This window comes from Nematolebias whitei, chromosome 13 (genome assembly GCF_014905685.2).
Source record: "Nematolebias whitei isolate Nwh7 chromosome 13, NemWhi1, whole genome shotgun sequence".
NCBI classification, from domain to species: Eukaryota; Metazoa; Chordata; class Actinopteri; order Cyprinodontiformes; family Rivulidae; genus Nematolebias; species Nematolebias whitei.
This window is the reverse complement of record NC_056510.1, coordinates 24,420,535-24,441,347: the sequence shown is the minus strand read 5'-3', so window position 1 is coordinate 24,441,347 and position 20,813 is coordinate 24,420,535. Positions and strand designations below refer to the sequence as shown.

The window sequence follows — 20,813 nt, the reverse complement described above, 5'->3', positions numbered from 1 at the left end:
TATATATATATATGTGTGTGTATATATGTGTATATATATATATATGTGTGTGTATATATATGTATATATATATATATATATATGTGTGTGTGTATATATATGTATATATATATATATATATATATATATGTATATATATATATATATATGATGTGTGTGTGTGCATATATAAGGAGCTTCTCTTGTGCCTAGACGCAGCCACACACCAAAATGGAAGTTAGCACGTCACTTATTTTTCAAATTATCACGCTCTCAGCATTCATGGACAGACAGAACGTATTTCCAATTTCCCCTTTTCCCTCACTGATGGGGGACAGAAATGGGTTTAAAATGTTTGTTGCCAGATTAATGTTTTTAATTTATCTAAAATAGCTGAGCTGATGGTGGCTTATATATTATGTCACCCACTTCCTCATAATCAACATGTATTTCTTCCCTTTTTGCTGCATAAAAAAATTATTCCTTTAGTGGTACTGTAGCGGTCTCCTCATCATTAATCTGTAATCAGTAGATTATAATTAATATAATAATAATCAACTGTTTATCAAAAATAAAAGATTTGTCTTTGTAAAAATTCTACTTTAAAGAAGTTTTGTTCATTTTACACACACATAAAAAGAATGAAACACCATTTTACTAGTATGAACGTAAGTCATTACCCCAACTACGTATTAGCAGAGAAGACATTAAGAACAAAGCACAAACACAAACAAAAGCACCCACAGTCGGGGTTCCACTAAAGCGCCAAATTTTTCATTTGCAGCATGATTCATCTCCCACCACCACACCACCACCACCACCACCATGTTTTAACTAATGACAGCTCAGTACCCATTGGGTCAGAACAGAATAAAAAGGGTCCTTCATAAAACAAGCTGCCTAGCGCATCATTTCACTACTTATTTTCCTCATTTCAAGCCACTCTAAATGCAGCCTTTATGTCTGGATAATGAAATCGTTTGAAAGTTTTAGGATGATTAAAACATAAGTTTTGTGTTCAGCTGCAAGAGACAAGACAGTGAAGCTCAAGCAGCCTCGCAGAGGAGGGAAACAAGTGAGCAGGAAGAGGAAGCGGAGGATGTTGTGAAGAGAATTTCAATGTTTGGATTTAGTGAAAAGGTGAAGAGATTGCAGGAGGATTTCCGCTCCTCAGTTTGCACAAGTTGAAGCTTAGGCAGGCTCCAGTTAAAGGGCAATGCCTTCCTCCTTCAATAAATAAAGCTAGATTATTTTTTACTGCCGGTAAGACAAAATCTAAAAGAAAAACAAACAAAAAGCTGCACATTATGTGTCTGCAGCCATTATCATCGTCATGTTCTTAGTGATACTTCCTGACCGTGTGCTGATCCATCAGTGTTTCTTGTGTGTCTGTGTGCGAGGGAGATGCTCCACTGATCAAGCCAATCGATGCTTCATCTGTTTACTTACAGGCACCATGATTTCATACCCACAATGCACCTTGTCCTTCATTAGCAGAGAAAACATTGATTTGTCGATTGTAAACAGCGCGCAGCTGGAGCGAACATATTACAGGAAGTGGCTTGGAAAATAATTTAAATAATGCTTTGAGAACTAAAAATAACCTTTGCACTGGTGGAAAAAAAACAATCTGTTTAATGAGTTTGATCAGTTTATGACACATTGAACTTGAATGCAATCAAACAGTAAAACAATGCAACAAGTGCAGTCTATTCATGAATGAAACATTTTCTTCTTTAGAGCTGTGTTGGAGACCTGTTAAGGTTAATCATGCACCCTATATTTCACCTATATAAGTCACACTTTTTTTGCATAAATTTGCAAGTCCTGCGACTTATACACCGAAACGACTATTATACATTTTTTCCCATGTTCATAACCCAATTTTTGGTTGAGATCTGACAATTTCATTCATTCTAACATGAAAAATATTAAATATTACCATTTGTGGCAGCTAGAGGACCCTCAACCTATATGGCAAGCCAAGTGTCTCATTAATAGGTAAAAGTGGCTATTAATGAGATACTTGGCTTGCCATACCAGCCATATTCATCTCGCTCCAGATCTCCTGGAGCAAAGGTCAGATCAGCTGAATTCGCTGCACGGCCCAGGCGAAATGCAGCTGATTTAACCATTAAAGTGCATTTATTAAGGAAACGTTCAACTGAGACACACCTTTGATATAATTTGGAGCAAACAAATAATTGTTTTTAAGTGTTAAATTCTTGTTAAAATCCTCCCGTGCACACTCCCGCAGCCACCACTTGGCAGCCAATCAGTTTTTGGCACAACACCGGCCCGCATTTCCGGGTGGTCAGTGGTGATGCATAATAGATGTGACTTATATGACAAAGTGACTTATTTATGTTTTTTCCACTTTATTAGACATATTTGGACTGATGTGACTTATACGGATGTGCAACGTATACAGCGGCAAGTACAGTAATTGCCTTTGTCTGTGTTTGTTTATCTGTCTGTTAGCGAAATATTTCATGAAAGACAAGACAAAGTTTAAGAGTATTTTCAACAAGTAATCAGTAATTAAATGTGCATTTACATCTACATCTAATTACTGGTGATTCACATTTCTTCTGACTTTGTATTTTGTAATATCATTTGCAACATAATTCTGTACAAACTGTAGGAGCTGAAACGTTTTCCTCATTCAAAACCAGAAAAATTGATGCGATTCTGAACACAACGGTGACATTCTTGAGCCGTGATTTAAGAAGTCTGCAAAGAGACTGATGTTTTATGACAAATAGATGGCCAACATAACAAAACAAAAAAGACTGATATAAAAAAACTTTGTGGATTTTGTAATATTTCACTTCAAGACATCATATTTTCTTTTGACATAAATAGATGAGTGTGTCAGGCCAGTGTAGACGTTACGCCTTCCACCTGAGTCCTGAAGGCATCAGTGTGTCAGATCCAAGCCTGTGATTTATGATCAGCCAAACGTAAACTTATTGTTTTACGGGAACAATGTGATCATCTTTTTTCTTTTTTCTTTTATACATTTGCTAGTTTCTCTACCTGATGGGAGATTAAATTCGTGTGAAGGCATATAATAAGAAATATAACAATTTGAAAGTTGTATTTGTTTAATCTATAATAATAAACCTTTCATATTAAAGTGGCTTATAGGTAATTTTTCTTGTGAGAATTTCAGTTTAATTAGTTTTAGCGTTTTAGCTATATATTTCATAATATATTTGTTGAAATCTTTGTTCATTTTAAAAGTGAACAATGATTTTAAAGAAAAACTCCGGAGAATATTCGAGAATGGGGGAGGAGTTGCATTCCTGGACCATGTTGTGTCTCAGCTGATGTCCAGCAGCTCGTCTTGATCCAAAAATCTCCCCGGTATGTGGGTCAGAGAGGTGCCTCTGCTCTTTTCGCTAATATTTTCTCTTTCATCGTTACTCTCTCTTTCTCTCCAGCTCTAATCGTCCAACACGCCTCGGCCGCTAAAGACGTGAACTCTCGCAAGGAACAAAAAAAGACAGACGAGACTCTAACTGAGAAACGTCTTTCCTTCTGCCTTTAAACCCTCTCACTTCTTTCTGAGATGAAATTACCAGAAGAGACGTGGAGCAGAGCCAAAGCAGAACAAGAACCACTCTTGCTGCACACACACACATCATGAGCTGTGTTCTACTTTCCTCCTTTAAGGAATTTATGCAAACTCACTTCTAAATCCATCACACGGGGGAGAGACATGACAAGACTATCATCGGCTCTGGTTTTCCAGTCATTACATAAATATGTAGCATTTGGCCTCAATAATTTACATTCCTGAAGGCCCAGACGCTCAGGACCTGAATGTAATCAGCTGTATCTCGATTCACATCCAATCACTTTCACTCTCGCGCCTTCTGTACTCGAGGGCCTCTCGAGAACACGACGTACAGTAAAAAGACTTTAATCAGCTCCCGTGTTTCCCCTGAGCTCGGAGGCCTGGTGAGAGTTTCCTGGATTAAAGGACAAACGATTGACAGCTGAGAGAGTGTGTCCTTGGAATAATGAGCCTAAAGGTGCACTGATGTCTTCCACTTGGAAAGAACTCTACAGGTCAAACTCGCTCTTAGGAGGTGGAATTAAGAATAAACCAGGAGAGACAAAAGAGGTAACAAATGGTTAACAGTGCTTCTTCTTCATCTTGTTTTTTTGTTTTAATGTGAAAGGAATGCAATGAGAGGGATGATGTCACCCCAATCTGCAGCCTGTTATTTTACACCCACTGGACTCCATGTTTCAGAGCTGAAAAGTGAGAACTACAGCTCAGAATAAAAAAAGGGCAGAACCAGAAAGGCCCAAAAGAGTAAAAAGAAAGAGAGAGAAGCGGTTTGAAAAGGTAAAAACGACAAACAGAATGAGGCTAAAGAAAGCAGGAAATGAGTCAGTGTGGGCAGAGCTACATCTGTTAGCAGTTAAAACGTCACCGCAGACATAAAACACTCCATCAGCACCACCCTCAGTCCTATTCACCCTGTTGTCCCTCTGATGGGACAATACAAGTGTCCCCTTTCTACCACCTCAGCTCTTACAACCAAACTCGAACTTGTCTCAGTAACTCACTTCTAGTACCCCAACTTTTCAAAATCCTTTAAAGCGTTCAACCTTGATTTTTCTCTGACTCACCTCATCTCAAATCTGGGATTATAAAGAAAATGTTTTGCCAACAGGAAGGTGAAGTGACTGCAGCGGGGAAAGAGGGAGGACCGACTCAGACTCCGTGAGGAATGAGTACAATGTCCTCTCTGAGGCCAGTATTGGGGCAAATGACTGGAATATGTTCGTGCAAAGAAAAAAGACTGTTTCACAGACGGTGGAGCTGCAGGGTAATGGGCTTAGGACCAAAGCTTCCCTGTCTCTGATTTGATGCTGTGGTGATACTGTAACTGTAGATGGATGCAGACACACGTTCACAAAAGCTAACTGACGATCTGAGCTGGTGATGAAGTTCTAATAAGTTTCTTAAAGTGAATGTCATAGAGATTACATCACTCTTTTAAAGACTATAGACACACCAAATCTATTACGGTAACAGGTTAGAGAGATGAAGTGGTGTTCTGCGGACAGACTATGAGCATTTAAATGTTAAAGAAAGCTCTTTGGATAGACTCAGTTTGGACAAATAAAGCTTAACTCTGACCAGATTCATGAGTTAACAGCCAGGACTGAGGAGCACTACTAACCATGTAACCATACCCATATAAAGCTAAATGTACAGTGATGTAAAGGTTTATAAAATAGCATTTCCATGAAGCTTGGCTTTAAACGCATCCAACAAGGCTCAGTCAGGTCATCTGGATGGTTTCTTTTTTTGTGCTGAGACATTTCGCCCTCCATCCGAAGGGCTTCCTCAGACTGATGAAACCCTTCGGATGGAGGGCGAAATGTCTCAGCACAAAAAATAATTAAAAAAAAAGAAACCATCCAGATGACCTGACTGAACATTGTTGGATTTTATACCTGGATTATTGAGCATGGACTTTGGTGTTTTGAACCAGTTTGACATGACTATCGACGAGGGAGAGGGCATGGCCCAGAGGCCATCTTAGTACCAAGATAACTGGGTTATTTTCCACTTTGGAGTAAGCTGTTGGTGGAGAATCAGTTTTATTTGGTGTTTCATCAGACTGATGAAGGCCTTCGGATGGAGGGCGAAACGTCTCATCAAAAAAAGAAACTATCCAGATGACCTGACTGAACATTGTTGGATTTTATACCTGGATTATTAAGCATGGACTTTGGTGCTTTAAACTCAACATTACAAAAGATTTAAACTCTGTTTTTCCAAACTGAGAACATTTAAAGAGCTATCTACAACAGGTAAGACATTAATCTTTCACAACCTTTTAAATGAACCACACTTCGAAAGGTTAACTGTCCTTAAGCATTAAATAGAGGACAGAGCAACAAATTATATCAGCTATAAGTCAACAATATGACACTCGGCAGATAAAGTATCACTGCTCGTCAGGTCACAAAGATCTCACTTTGCATTTTCATGGATGTCAGTTTGATCGTCATCATCTGACTGTACTTATTTTTGTTGACCAGTCAGCAAAGACATTCAGTAGCAGCTCCCCTCAACCTCCCAGATGTGCATGCTTTGACTTATTAATGCTGTTATGGTAGCAAATGGGGGCTCTACTTTGTCCGTAGGCCATTAGTACTATTCTGGCTGACTGGTTTGTGTAGAGTGAGAAGCCATTAAAGACTTGTCACTTTAGCACGATCAGACTGATAGTCAGAGTCAGCGTGGCTGGAAGATGACATGGAGTATGTAAGCCTGATCCAATGTGAAATTCATGTTTCCCTGCAGCTTTCAGGAAGTTACATAGCAGTGTGGTGATCTGTGATCGTAAGAACATTTCTCTTTTAATGCTAAATCATCCAATATTTACATAAATGTATTTAAGTTTGTAAGTACACATTTTATTTAAGAACACTAGAGGGATGTGGTAGATTTGATCATGTAAGATAATTAAGACCAGTCACTTATTCATCATGCTGTGAAACACATGTTCTATGAATTAACCCAGGACTAGATCTTGACTAAATAAATGTGTTTTTTTTATATATATATTAGTATAGGATTAGTCAAAGTGGTAACAAACCACATCATTAATCATGTTGATGTACAAGCGCTGACTCCAAAAAAGCCATTATTATACATTAATCAAACATTATTGAATAAACTAAAACATACTTTTCTAACAATAAAACATCAAAGCACAATCTCTCATATTTCAGTTGAACGCATTAAAATTATTTAAAGATGAATTATTAAAAAGTGGTTTCAACAAACGTGACATAAAATAGAACAGATGTTTACAGATGGTGCGGAAATGAATGTGTAGATAAAGGAAGTGACGCACAGACAAACAACTGACGACAGCTGCAGGAACGCCTGACCAACGATGACTCATCTAGAAATGTTTTAATGCCCACATGTTACCTAGTTTTGAGCTTTACTTTAGCCTCTCTTAAAAAAAGGTTCTGTGATATTCATAAATCCAAAAGCCTTTCACCAAACTGGATGTGAATACTGTCTAATTAAAGCTGTCTAACTGTAGCTTTTATATGCTCAATTTACTGACCAACCATGGGATTAACCTTATGGCTCATTCATGTGACTACACCGTCGTTTTCTAAGAAACTCTGAGACTGAAAAGGCCTCGCCTGTTCTTTGTGGACACAAATTTAGAAGTGTAGTTCCTCCGGTTGTATAATGCAAGAAATGATAAGACACCGGTACAGATGATCGACTAAATAAAGACTCCTTTCAAGCCAAGTCAAGAGTGGCGAGACATTACAGGGACATGATGCAAAGCTCAGTCAGCCAAATCTCACCTCACTCCTGTCCACCCCTGCATAAAATGCTCAACTGTGGCTCCACCTCCTCCCTGTTTTACATTACGCTACATCGCCGCCCAACAGAATCCCTGCTCCGGGATCCATGACCGGCTGTCGAGCTACAGTAATTAGAGCAGGCTGATAAAGACAGAGGACACTGTGTCCCTCTCATGCTCTTGCTCCGTCCACCTGGGCAGATATTTTTAGCTCACCTTGAATGAAGGAGAGCAAGCATCAATTTATGGGCATTAGTGGGAGGCCTGCATAAGAGGCCATGACTCAATTAGGCCTAGTATGGATCCAGATCCACAACAGGAACAATTGTTCGTGTGGAGCTTTTCTGGTGCTTTGTTTGGAATGACTTCCTCTTGAAGTTTATAATTTGTCCAAGCACCATAACAAAGTTAACCATGGAGTCATTCCACCCCGTCGCATTCCGACGAAAACAATCTCAGTGCATGCCATGAAAACAGCAATCCAAACAGTTCGCTCCGTCATTTTTCTGCACGTTTGTGCACACACGCATCCCTCGAGGCTGCAAAACTCTTATGACTTTCACTTTCCCTGCATCCGACCTCCTTTGCATATCAAGCTCCCGGTGTGCTTTAGTAAAACATCAACATTTTATCCATGAGATGCGTATCTCTCTTCCAGGCAACCAACACACACACACTTACAACTCCCACCCCCACACCTCACATACACACCCTCTTTCATATTCCTAGCATTTTTTTTTTTTTCTTCTATAAATCCCGACTCTGGCCACCCAGCCGCACTACATTTCTGAGCAGCTTATCTTCAAACGCAGCGATTTCCCACCTCCGGAAGCAAGCAGGCATTCACACTGATAATAACTGAAGAGGGATAGCACCCTCATTTAAATATCCCATACTCTTGCCAGAAAATGAAAACATCAGCCCAGAAATCCGTGTTTTCACATCGTTTATCCCCACCTTTAAACTCCTCAGACCCTTTCCTGAGAGGGCTTCACTCCAACTTGCTGACCTCTTTTGGACAGCCCAGCGGTATGTCGGCTCAGGCTCTTCCCACGGCAGTCAACAGGCCATATATTATCAAGGTAATTACCTAAGGAGAATGGATGCCTTTCTAATGTCCAATCTCCCGTTTACAACATTCAGCGCTGCCTGCTGCGTGCTCTGTCTCCTCCATGCCATCCCTCACAGAACATGACCGTAGATTCAATAAAGGCGCACACAATGGCACATTTAGCAGCCAGCAGGCAAAGGCAGGAAAAGCAGTGAAAGGTCAGCAGGGAGGGCCTGCATGCTGAGCTATGACTGACGCTGCAGCTCATAATGGCCATCTGCATTAAGCCATAAAAATACACTCGGCAACTCGTCTATCTTGTGTTTACCTGAAAGCAACGGAAAAAAATCTAGATTCTAATTAGGTAAATGTTCGGTGTTTACTTGCTCGTTCTGTAATTGTGTGTGTCAACACAGCACAAAGCCAGGTGTTGAACAGCTGCGCTGCTAAAGCTTAAAGCCATCAAGTGCCTACTGGTATGAAGATGTTTCTGCCTTTGCCAGGTATAATTTGGTTATCACTCACTATCTATCTAAAGGTTTGCAGAAACATCCTGCTCTGGCCTGTAATTGTAAAGCTACAGATGGACAACTCAGAAGAAAGTCAGCCTTTGACAACTAAAATGTGCAAAGCCTCGTCTTGGCTTGAACTTGTTTCTTGGCAACCAGTTTGTAAGAAGATGGTAGTTTAGCTGTAGTTTGAGTTTTAAGGGTACTAGTAGTTTGCATTTTGTTGAGTAAAACAAAGCAAAATGTAAACCTCTTATTTTAGTGTAAAGTATCTGTTGAGCTAAGCTAACTGGCTAATTATTATGTAGCATTAGCTGTTTGCATGCATTTCTACACAACCAGGTGAGGACACAGTCCTTGTCCTTTTGTTTCCTTGTAGACAATAAGAAATGCACGCTTCTGGACATGCTTCAAATTTGGTTTAGACACGGGGACTGTTATAATATTTTTTAAGGATATTTGGACAATACATAAAAAATCAGCTGCAGCCACATTTACACTAGTTTTCGTCATTTAGCAGCTTTTGAACAAAACAACTTGCAAGTGAGAAAATGACACATCCATCCATCCATTATCTTTACCCGCTTCTTATTTTTCGGGTCGCGGGGGAGTCACTGGTGCACATGTCCAACAGTCACTGTGTGAGAGTGAGAGGCGGGGGACGCCCTGGACAGGTCTCCAGTCCATCACATAGAGACAAACGAGTCAGGTTAAGGCCTCTCTTTAAAAGGTCCTCTCTCAGTGGGACTTGCCTGATTAAATAAAGGTTAACACATTAATAATGAATTTAAAAGATCTGATGATAATGATAATAACACATCCCAGTCTTAAGCTTAAATAGATCTTTCATTGCCACTGGAGTTGGCACATTTCTGGCACTGGGAACTGCTTACTTTGTTCCTTTGCCACTTTGTACTGTAGCTGTTTTGGTCATTTTGTACCCAGACTTTTGTGGATACAAAAAGAAGCCGTTTGCCAAAGATCTCTTCACATCCAACTAAAAACCATATAAGAGTTGGAATTGGGTTATAAGTTTAGGGTGAAGATCACTCACAGATACACAATGTGAGGAGCAGAACTTATCTGGCACTGGTCCAGAAACTGGTCCAGAAAACATGATTTAACCTACTTTGTTGTTATCTACCTGGATGATTGAGCCTACAAACCTTTTTCTGAACCATTTTGGCCTTAGTTGTCCTCAGGCTGTTTCTGTGAGTAGCAAGTTGGTCATCTGGCCTAAAACATTTGATTGTTGTACATGATGATTGATTGTTTTGGACAGATGGTCCCTGTTTGCATGTGTTAAAAGCTGCTTCTGAGATTTCAACAGGAGGTTGGCTTGAAACACATCAGTGAAGGCTGCCTATGGGACAGATTTGGTTGGCAGGCCATAAACTGCCTGAAGAAGTCATCTGGATGTGGGACGAAACATTTCTCACTTAAATAAACTGATCCAGATCACATGATTTAACCCTTTTTTGTTATCTGGCATTGCCATTTTGTATGCGAGTACATAATTGCCATGCCTTAGTATGATGCAGGGTACAACGTGGGGGTACAATTTGTACAGTATAAAATGGTAAAACAATTACATTGGCTCAAGCCTAGCTCCATTTGTTCTAAACCAACATATATATTTTTTAAATTATAGAATTGGTAAAGCATCCAGTCCTCAGGCTTTTTGTTGTCCACTGTTGAAACTTCACCAGTCCAGTTGTCTTGTGTGTCATCATGGTGCCTCTAACAACACGTTACCTCTGTGTGTTTACTCACAGGTTGGACCACTTAGCGCTGCAGCGTCAGACCCATAAGGTGAGCGTTCCCACAGCTCTTCAGCACATTCACTACCCATGAGCACACAAACATGGGAGCGTTGACCGTCCAAACAAGATGTCTGTGTGAAGGCAGAGCAGCTGCCAAACATCAACGATGAAGGGGACGTCTATACAGCAGGCCACCATTATCCTTTTCACACCCATCTGACAATACTGTGTCACTTTCTGCTCTTTTGGCTGAGCTGTCGGCAAAAAAACAACTGGCCAAGAAAGGTGGGGTGTGTTTTATTCAGTTTTTTTTTTTTTTTTTATAAAGACAATATGATGGATCAGAATGTCTAATGAGAAGCTGAGACAGTTCCATGAACACAGCACTGGGTTTATTGTAAGAAGGATAACAGGAACCAAATGGTCAACAATTAAGTTAGTTCACGGATCATTTCTACCACATCAGCACATTCAGACCTTTTCCAGATGTTTCTCCTCTCTAAACAAAGCAGCTGTGTCACTTCAATTTGTTTAAAGTCTGTTTTTTTTTAAGTGTTTGACCGAGCGCATTTGGTGTGATCTGAAGCTCCACACGGACTTGTGTTTTTAGATTAGGTAGAAAGAGTCCAACTTACCTCGGCATTACAGAGAGCCGCGGCCAGCAGCAGGAGCGCAGCGACACTTCGCAACATCTGGAAACAAAAAGAGAAAGTGAGGAGAAGCAGCACGAGGACGTCGCGTCCGTGCGCTGCTTTTTAGTAGAAAACTTGTAGGAAACCTCGTGTCTTTGTACCGTTTTGTTCAGGTGGTCCCGTTCAGGAGAAGAAAAGCTGCTGGTCGAGATCTTTGCTCCGGATGGAGTCGAGCTGAAGGAAATTTGAGGAGCTGAGGAATTCCTGTCGGTCGGGCTCTCCTCCTCCTCCTCCTCCTCTCTCACCGCCAATGAAAATGTCTGGAGTCCTCCGAGAAGAAGCACAGGAGGGGGAGCAGGCAGGAGGTGTACATGTTGGATGAATCGATCCCTGCTGCTCCAGTGTTTTATTATACAAGTCTTCAAAACAGGTTGTCTACAGAACCTCACGGTCCGACAAATAAGGCCAATATATACATAGTTACTACTCATCTCATTCTCCGGTGTTAGTTAATGTTTTCAACTGTTAATTTCGTCATAAACCGAGTTTAAATAAAGGGATAGTTCAGATTTTTTGAAGTGGGGTTCAATGGAAAGTTTATGAGCAAATATCGTACCTGTTATAGATCAGTATTTGAATAATCTCAGGCCCTGTACTCTGGATTTTTTTTTTCTATTCATAGTTTTTCCTCTGTCGACATATTTTAATAGGCCCTATAGATTTTTTTTTTATTATTTATAAGTTTATTCATTTTTAAAAAACAAAACAATTCCATATACAAAAAGAAATGCAAACGCAAACAAAATGAAAGGCAACAGAAAGAAGAAAAACATCTTATAATATATGCCCCTTTATAACAAAAAAATAATTCAAACAATAATAATCTTCAAATAGCAAAAACAAAATAAAAAACTCCTTCTTGAGCGTCAATTCATACAAATACACATTAAGCTATTTCATTTTTTATTTTTTTTTTAACAAACCAGCTTTGATCATTCTCTTAAACATAGACATTGATCTGGCATTTTTCACATCACTCTCCAGATTATTCCATAATCTAATTCCCTGGATTGAGGTAAACCGTTCCTTCAGACTAGTTCGAAATTTAGGTTTCACAAAGATTTCCATCCCCTTCATATTATAACAGCTGTCTCTTTTAACAAAATTTAATTAGATATTGTATTATTATAAGCCCTATACATATTTACCATCCATCCATCCGTTATCTTTACCTGATTCTTCCTTTTCGGGTCGCGGGGGTCACTGGTGCCCATGTCCAGCCATGACAGGGCCTTCTCTGTAGCAGGACCAAGACTTTGGAACGAGTTACCTCTGCTTGTCAGACTGACCCCCTCTCTCTTGGTTTTCAAATCCTGTTTAAAAACTCACTACTATTCAGTAGCTTTCAACACCAGAGGATCTGTGTTTTGAACCTGTACGCACCACACTGGTTTGTCGTCATATTTATTATCTGCATCGTTTTTATGTCCATATTTTTGATTTACTTTATTTTGTATATTGCTTCGTGTGTTGTGTATTGTTCTGTCTGTACAGCACTTTGGTTGGCCTTGTAGCTGTTTTAAGTGCTCTATAAATAAAATGGTATGGTATGGTATCACTGTGTGAGAGGTGGGGGACACCCTGGACAGGTCCAAGTCCATCACAGGGACACATAGAGACAAACGAAACAAACAACCATTCACTCTCTCACTCACACCTAGAGACAATTTAGAGTTACCATTCAGCCTAACATGCATGTTTTTAGTCTGTGGAAGGAAACGGGTGTACCTGGAGAAAACCCACACATCCACAGAGAGAACATGCAAACTCCACCCAGAAAGGCCCCTGGACCAGGATTTGAACCGGGGGTAATATGCTCACTGAGGCATCAGCTCTACCAACTGTGCCACCGTGCTGCCCTATTTAACATATAGAATTTAAAAAACATGCTTAGCTTGGTTTTTCAGCATGCAATAAACCCTCGTCCGTACTTGTATCTGAGGACTTAGTCCAAAGATGAAAACTGCTCCTTCCAGGGTGGGAGTGAGTCCAAATATCTTAGTCTTGTTCACAAGTGAGGTGAGGATAAAGCAGAATATAAAGTGGAATCGATGGATCTGGGTCTCGTCCTCAGTAACAAAGGCATTGCTCCAGTCTGTTGTTGTGAAGAAAGCAAAGCTCTTGATACAAGCTGTTGAAAAATGAGCTCTTTGTAGATTGGCTCAGTCACAAAGATGAGGTGAGGAGCTCACAGAGAGCTTGGAGTAGAGCGATGGCTTCTCTGCTTTGAAAGGAGTCAGCAGTGAAAGGTTCAGACATCTGATCTGATGCCTTCTGGGTGCATCCCTCTTGAAATTTGTCTGGGCACATACCACTGGGACGAGACCCCAGTCTCCCAGCAGGGCCAGAACTTGCTGAGGGATTCTGTACCCTCACTGACATTATCACTGGCCTTATCTTGGGATACCAGGAGCTGGCGAGTGTCGCTGGGAAGAGGGATGTTTGTGTCTCCCTCCTGGACCTGTTGCCTCTGTGTCCCAATAATGGAAAAACAGCAGAAAACAGAAAGAGGACATAAACACTTTTGACAACAACATCAAAACAGACTTAGTAAAAAAACAATATGTCATAGTTTCTGAACAGCTCTGTAGCTCCTGTCCAAACAGAAGCTCTAAAAACAAGCTTTTAAAATATCATCACTTTGGAAATCATTTTAAAAACATCATCTGTTCTCACCAAAAACTCTGGTTTTAATATTTTCCTCTTAAAATGCGATGTCTATTTAAAAGTAATGAAACATACAGTAAGTATGAACTGCCATCATTGCTGTCACCTGACAGTCACTTTGGCATTTTTTGGAAGATTGATTCCTTAAAAGAAATATAAGGAAGAATAAAATTCCTTAGATCTCTGCTTTGGTTTTCTTTTAGACCCCTCGGTGTAATATTTCAGTTAGATTCATGTTGCAGGCTGTCGCTTCACTGATCTTTAAATTCAAGCTACAACTCGTCCCTTTCAAGCAGCATCCTTCAATTAGACTCCCTGCTCGCTCCGAAACCATCTGTAAAGCATCTGTAAAGCTATTTTTCGGGACCTCATGCACTGAAAGATTAACGCTGAAAGGCTGAAAGAAAGTATTTCAGCATTTCAGGATTACGTACCACCACTGGTGTGCGCGCATCACCAATGAGTAATTAGAGTAATTAGGAAGGACGTCTATGGCTCTGAGCACAGCAGCACGCTGAATTTTGAATATAAAGAAGAGAATAAATTATTTTTGGACCGCAAGCCATCAATTATAATGTAACCTCACTCTTTGTAGTGAATCTGCCTTTTCAAACATACCTGTACGCTGTTAGTTTACACCCTGGGTATTTTTTGACATGTAGAACCGTGTGCACAGAGAGAAAAACGAGAGTTTTGCTTCTTATCTGATGTTAGATTCATTTTCTTGGACGATCAGGTGCACTTTACTGAATATGAACAGTTTACTTTTGTTCAAACTCTCGCCCCCGTTCACTGATCTGTGCCTGCCTCTTTGCTTTGCAACTCAGCAGGACACTGATGGAAAGGAAGTGTGTTTTTTATGCAGTGTCTTTACCTCTGAGTGTTTGAACTATACACAGAGATATGTAGCTCCTGCATGAGCTGAGGGGAGTGTCAAAAGGGTTTCATCAGCATAGGTTTGAATATTTACAATGATTTCCAAGGGCATGGTATTTAAAATAAATTAGCTTAGCGTTGCTCTGGTGTCTCTTCTTCAATTCTCCTTGAGGCAGAGTGACTCTACACAGAGTCTAAGACCCAACTGTCGGCAGTCATCTTACACTGTGAGAGATTACAAGGTGAAGCAGATGTCGGTGACTTAAGATGTTCAGACATTTTACTTAAATCCATCCATCCATTATCTTTACCCGCTTCTTCCTTTCTGGGTCACGGGGGTCATTGGTGCCCATGTCCAGCAGTCACTGTGTGAGAGGCAGGGGACACCCAGGACAGGTCTCCAGTCCATCACAGGGACACATATGCCTCTTTTCCACTAGCACCTGTACAGTACGGTTCGACTTGTCTCTGCACGGTTCCAAGGCTTTTCCAACGTTCCAAGTGTCCCGTGCTGGCCTTAAAACGTGATGTCAGAACACTGTCGGTCATTGATTGGTTAGCGGGTGGAGACACTGGTTGTTTGGTAACAACACGATCCACTATTTGTAATTATAATAACTCGGAGGAGTGACTGGACTTATTTTTAAGATTTTAAAAACTATAACGAAGTGGTCTAACGCTGAAGTGCAGGCGTGTTTTGTGTTTGGTGGCCGACGACAAAATTCAGCATGAGCTAGATGGAGCTTTGCCGGTGCCCCGGTCCTCTCCACCGGAGCCTCAGAGCCCCCTCTTCCGGGCAGGGCGTCACCTCCCCAGCTCCAAGCTGGTCACAGCGGAGGGTCCTCCGAGCTGCCGACCTGCAGGAGCGCACGAGGCCGGGCAGACCAGGACAGGTCTTGGACGGTGGGTGGAAACAATTTTTAAAAACAGCTTATATATAAAATAATGACTTTTTTTTTATTACTGCAGATTAAAAATGTATAACCTTGCCGGGTTCATCATGAAATACTGTTGTCACTTTGATGACTTTATTAAATAATCTGTTAAAGTTAACTCAGCTGAAAAATCATAAAAAGACACAAAAGTATTGGATCTCTCAGGAATATTTCCCTCAAATATGTTTAAAGAAGGCAGCACGGTGGCGCAACTGGTAGAGCTGCTGCCTCTCAGCGAGCAGGTCCTTGGTTCAAACCCCGGTCCAGGGGCCTTTCTGGGTGGAGTTTGCATGTTCTCTCCGTGCATGCGTGGGTTTTCTCCGGGTACTCCGGTTTCCTCCCACAGACCAAAAACATGCATGTTAGGCTGATTGGTAACTCTAAATTGTCCCTAGGTGTGAGTGAGAGAGTGAATGGTTGTTTGTCTCGTTTGTCTCTATGTGGCCCTGTGATGGACTTGCGACCCGTCCAGGGTGTCCCCCGCCCCTCGCACAGTGATTGCTGGACATGGGCACCAGCGACCCCCGTGACCCAAAATGGAATAAACGGGTAAAGATAATGGATGGATGGATGTTTAAAGAAGAGATACAGTCTTTAGTTCAACTTTATTCTAAACACAAAACAAGAATTAAACTTTAAAGCAAAGCTAAAATAAAATATGTACTTTGTATATAAGAAACAAAACCACATATCTAAACTGAACAATAAAAATAGACAATAAGTGCAAATACATCAAATGATAAAGAAAATGTATAAAAAAATAAATATAGATGTTTTTGTAGATTCATTAAAAGTTCATTAGCAGGATTTATATATAGTCTGCTGACAAATGTCCAGCGTTTTAAACAACTTGAAGTGAATAATTTTCTCGCTGTTTCAACAAACAGAATCAAATATTTGTGTATGGCTTCGTGACTTTTCTATAAGACACATGTTATCACTTATTTTTTTGTTAAACATTTATGTCGTTGCCATATTTGCATGCTCGCATACATCTTAATGTTGTGACTCAAGGTACCCAGTTTGTAACGAGACTGAAACGACACAAGACTCAAGTTGAAAAGTGCACAGTGTTATTTATTTACAGTGGTTCTTATATACATATATATATACATGTTGGTTGACTGGAAGCTCTGGAAGAGGAAAGACACGGTCAGGATGGCCAGGCAAAGAGGTCAGTACAGGAAATTGATCGTGTGGTCTTGTTTCCTCCTTACAGGTGGAGGTCCAATTCAACAGGCAGTTCAAGGCAGGCAAGTGGCTGGAGGGCAAAGCGCAGGGAACGAGACACAGGACCAAAAGCGAAGCAGGACTGGATCCAAACAACAGGATGACAAAAGAGGAATCAATGCTCCAGCGAAGAGTACAGCTTGACTGCAGCCGAGTGGGAGCTCATCAGGTAGACGCCCGTCAGCTGTGGGTAATCAGCGGCCATCTTGGGGCTGCAGCAAGTGCTACTCTTAATTAGATTCTTCCATTGATCAGCTGAGATTTCCTCGGTCTAATTTCTTATGAACTATAGAGGAAGAAACTAAAACAAAAGGCAAACATGCTTTTTTGTGGACTTCTGTCTGTGTCAGGTTTAACAGAGGAAGAAAGTTTTTTATAGAAAAATGAAGCAACACCTGATTGATGAGGAGTATTTCTCACCATGGAGGACATCACTAAGGAAGGTGCAGATAGATGTAGGGAGGTGCAGTAATATGATTATTAAAACTTCTGGAAGTTAAAACGCATCAAACACTGCTGTGACTCACTGAGCTATTTTTAATTTTAAATTTCTTTTTTTTTTTTTTACAAAGGGTTGAATGTTTATGGAAATTACACATATTAAAAGTAAATACCGGTAGTTTATGCCTCTTTGACTGATTTAATTTGATTAAAATGCCTTTGTTTAAGTGAAAAATGTTGAGGAACCATCACTCTTTATTAACACAAGTAGCAACATTGACAACGTCTGGATGAGAAAAGAGTGACCACTAGTTTAGTTTACGTGACAAATTATGAAAAAAAAAATTTAATAAAGGCAGAAATTTGTTTTGGAATTGGCCCATCTTCATTTACTGCTCAGGTTAGCTGTTAGCTTGTCTCTGCCATGTGTATTTGTGTCTGACACTCAAAAATGAAAATGTTCTGACTGCTTTCGTCTTCTGCTAAAGTTGGGCCAAGACTAAAGTGGATTATTTCTGTTTTAAAACTCTAGTCTTAATACATTCCTAGTGGTTTATACAAATTCTATGTTAGGATCGGTGGCTTTTGAATTAGTAATGGTAGCTTTTTGTGTTTTCTATTTTTACATTTATTTCCTTTATTATTTGTTTCTAATTGTTTTAAGTATTTCAGTTTTTCTCAGGTTTTGGTCCCACTTGTATTAATCCTTAGACCAGAGGTCACTAATAAGCGCACCGGACCGAGTGATGGGTTTGTCCAAACCCATGCCCAATCTGATAAATTCACGAAAATAAATAATTTTCATGGAACATTTTTCCAGCGATAGACAGTTTAGGTGAAGAGCCAAGCAGAGAAGCAGGAGGTGTGTAACCCATGTGACCCTGTTACTCTGGGGCACCCCATGTCACTGTTGCTGCAGCACCAACTCTGCTGTTGCTGCGAAACAACTTTGGCGAGATCTATAATCAATGAAATTTGAAACTATTTAACCATCTACTTGACAGTGAGTTACCTTTAAAAAAAATACTGTTGGACGTGTTCGTAGCTGCGTTAACACTGCAGCAAAAAAAATCACAGCGCTTACAATGCAAGACTCCATAGAGCTAACAGATAATTTGGCTAGCATTTTACACTGGTCAATATGACTTTCCCAACCATGTATTTATTTAATACGCTAATAAAGTTACTCAATAAGTAAGCAGAATAAAAGGCCGTACCTTTAGTAATTAAAGGACATCTTTGGTTGAATTTATTTGAACTATCTTAGGGTATTTTTTTTACTTTTTGACAAACCGCTCCAGCGGCAGTGGTGGTTTTGTACTGTTTAGTACTGGCTTGGTTTGAATTAATTTTGAACCCGTTACACAACTGTTATTTAAATTTATTGTTTGATTCCTTTGTTAACCTTAAAGCGAACTGATTTTGAGAAAACATTTTGAAAATGTGCCTTAATTGAATTATGAAGTCAAATGTTTATGAAATATAGCATTTATTGAATACATGTGTGTTTTTTGTAATGGTTACAAACCATTTAAGCTAAAGCTAATTAATTTATTTGAATATGTAATTAATTTATGTTATTGACCTTTTAGGTCAGGATCTTTTTTGCCACTCCCGTTAACAACCTTGTATAACTTATGGCGAGCTATCTACTGACCACGTTGTGGTAGGAAATCGACCTTTTTGTTGGTGTTTATTCTGAATCTCGTGGATATTCAAAGAAGGACCCTAACTTGGACATTTTTCCCACTTGGACATTTTGGAACAGTTTTCACATACAACATTGAACTCTGAGCCTTATTGGAACTTGAATAACAGACTTAAATTCTGAATTGGTTCCAAACTGATATTAAATGTTATTTTGTTCATTTTCATATGTTAATCAAAAAGTGTATTCAAATACAGTATATATAATTATTGAAAATTATTATTAAATATCTCTATCGATATTATATACATATATATATATATATTTACAGGGCTCTGGCATGGTCCCCATACTGAGAGATTGTTTTGACCGAACAGACTGGCAGGTTTTCAGAGAAGCTGCTGAAAATGGAGGATGGCTTGATCTTGAACAATACACATCCTCAGTTCTGGGTTACATTAGTACATGTACTGAAACCGTCTCCTGTATCAGATATGTTAAAAGCTACCCAAACAGAAAACCTTGGCTGAATGCAGAGGTGCGCACCCTGCTGGAAGCCAGGAACACTGCCTTCAGGTCTGGAAATTCAGAGGAGCTGAGTAGGACAAGAAAAGAGCTGGTTGCTGGTATTAAGAAGGCCAAGGGCACATATGCAAAGAGGATCGAGGGTCAATTCATCTCACAAGACCCTCGGAGTATGTGGAGAGGCATTAAGTGCATTACAGGTTATAAAGGAAGGAGTGAACAACGCCCCAAAGACACATCTCTGCCTGATGCTCTCAACAAGTTCTATGCACACTTTGAAGACCCAAACAGACCACCCAGCACCAGACTCACCTCACCACTGGATGAAGAGCATCTCAGCGTGACCTCAGCAGAAGTAAGGAGTACTTTCAGGAGGATTAATCCGCACAAAGCAACTGGCCCAGACAACATCCCCGGAAAAGTGTTGAAGGAATGTGCTGATCAGCTCTGTGAGGTGCTGGCAGACATCTTTAACACCTCACTTAACCTGGAGACAGTTCCCACCTGCCTGAAGACTGCCACCATCATCCCAGTCCCAAAAAGCTCTATAGTGACTGGTCTGAATGACTATCGGCCAGTGGCCCTCACCCCGATAGTCGCTAAATGCTTCGAAAAACTGGTCATGACCCACATCAAAACAACCATCAACATCAACGAGGACCCTCATCAGTATGCATACCGTGAGAACCAATCAACAGAGGATGCAATCTCCTCTGTGGTCCACACTGTGCTCAACCATCTGGAGCAGAAAAACTCTTACGTCCGTATGCTCTTTGTGGACTTCACATCCGCCTTCAACACCATGATCCCCCAAACCCTGATGGACAAACTATCTACACTAGGACTAAGCCCCTCCATGTGCAACTGGGTACTAGACTTCTTAACATACAGACCACAGTTAGTGAGGATCCACAACTTCTCCTCCTCCACCATAACCCTCAGCACTGGCTCTCCTCAGGGATGTGTGTTGAGCCCCCTCCTGTTTACTCTGCTCACGTATGATTGTGCAGCTACCCATCCAGGCTGTCACATTGTAAAGTTTGCAGATGATACAGCGGTGGTGGGATGCATCACAAACAATGATGAGTCCAGCTACAGGCAAGAGGTGGAACACCTGGAGAGCTGGTGCA

The 20,813-nt window shown here is 40.4% G+C and overlaps 1 protein-coding gene across 1 annotated transcript in view; it reads right to left on the bottom strand.

Annotated features, from left to right (window-relative positions):
- LOC119419189 (follistatin-related protein 1) overlaps positions 1 to 11,526 on the bottom strand; it is a 26,847-nt gene extending 15,321 nt beyond the window's left edge. Inside the window, exons 1-2 of the mRNA XM_037686500.1 lie at positions 11,463 to 11,526; positions 11,305 to 11,361 (exon numbers count right to left, since the gene is read on the bottom strand). Coding sequence (XP_037542428.1) covers positions 11,305 to 11,361 — 57 coding nt within the window. The 5' untranslated portion in view covers positions 11,463 to 11,526. The remainder of the gene's footprint in view (positions 1 to 11,304; positions 11,362 to 11,462) is intronic.
- Between the last annotated feature and the right edge of the window lie 9,287 nt (positions 11,527 to 20,813).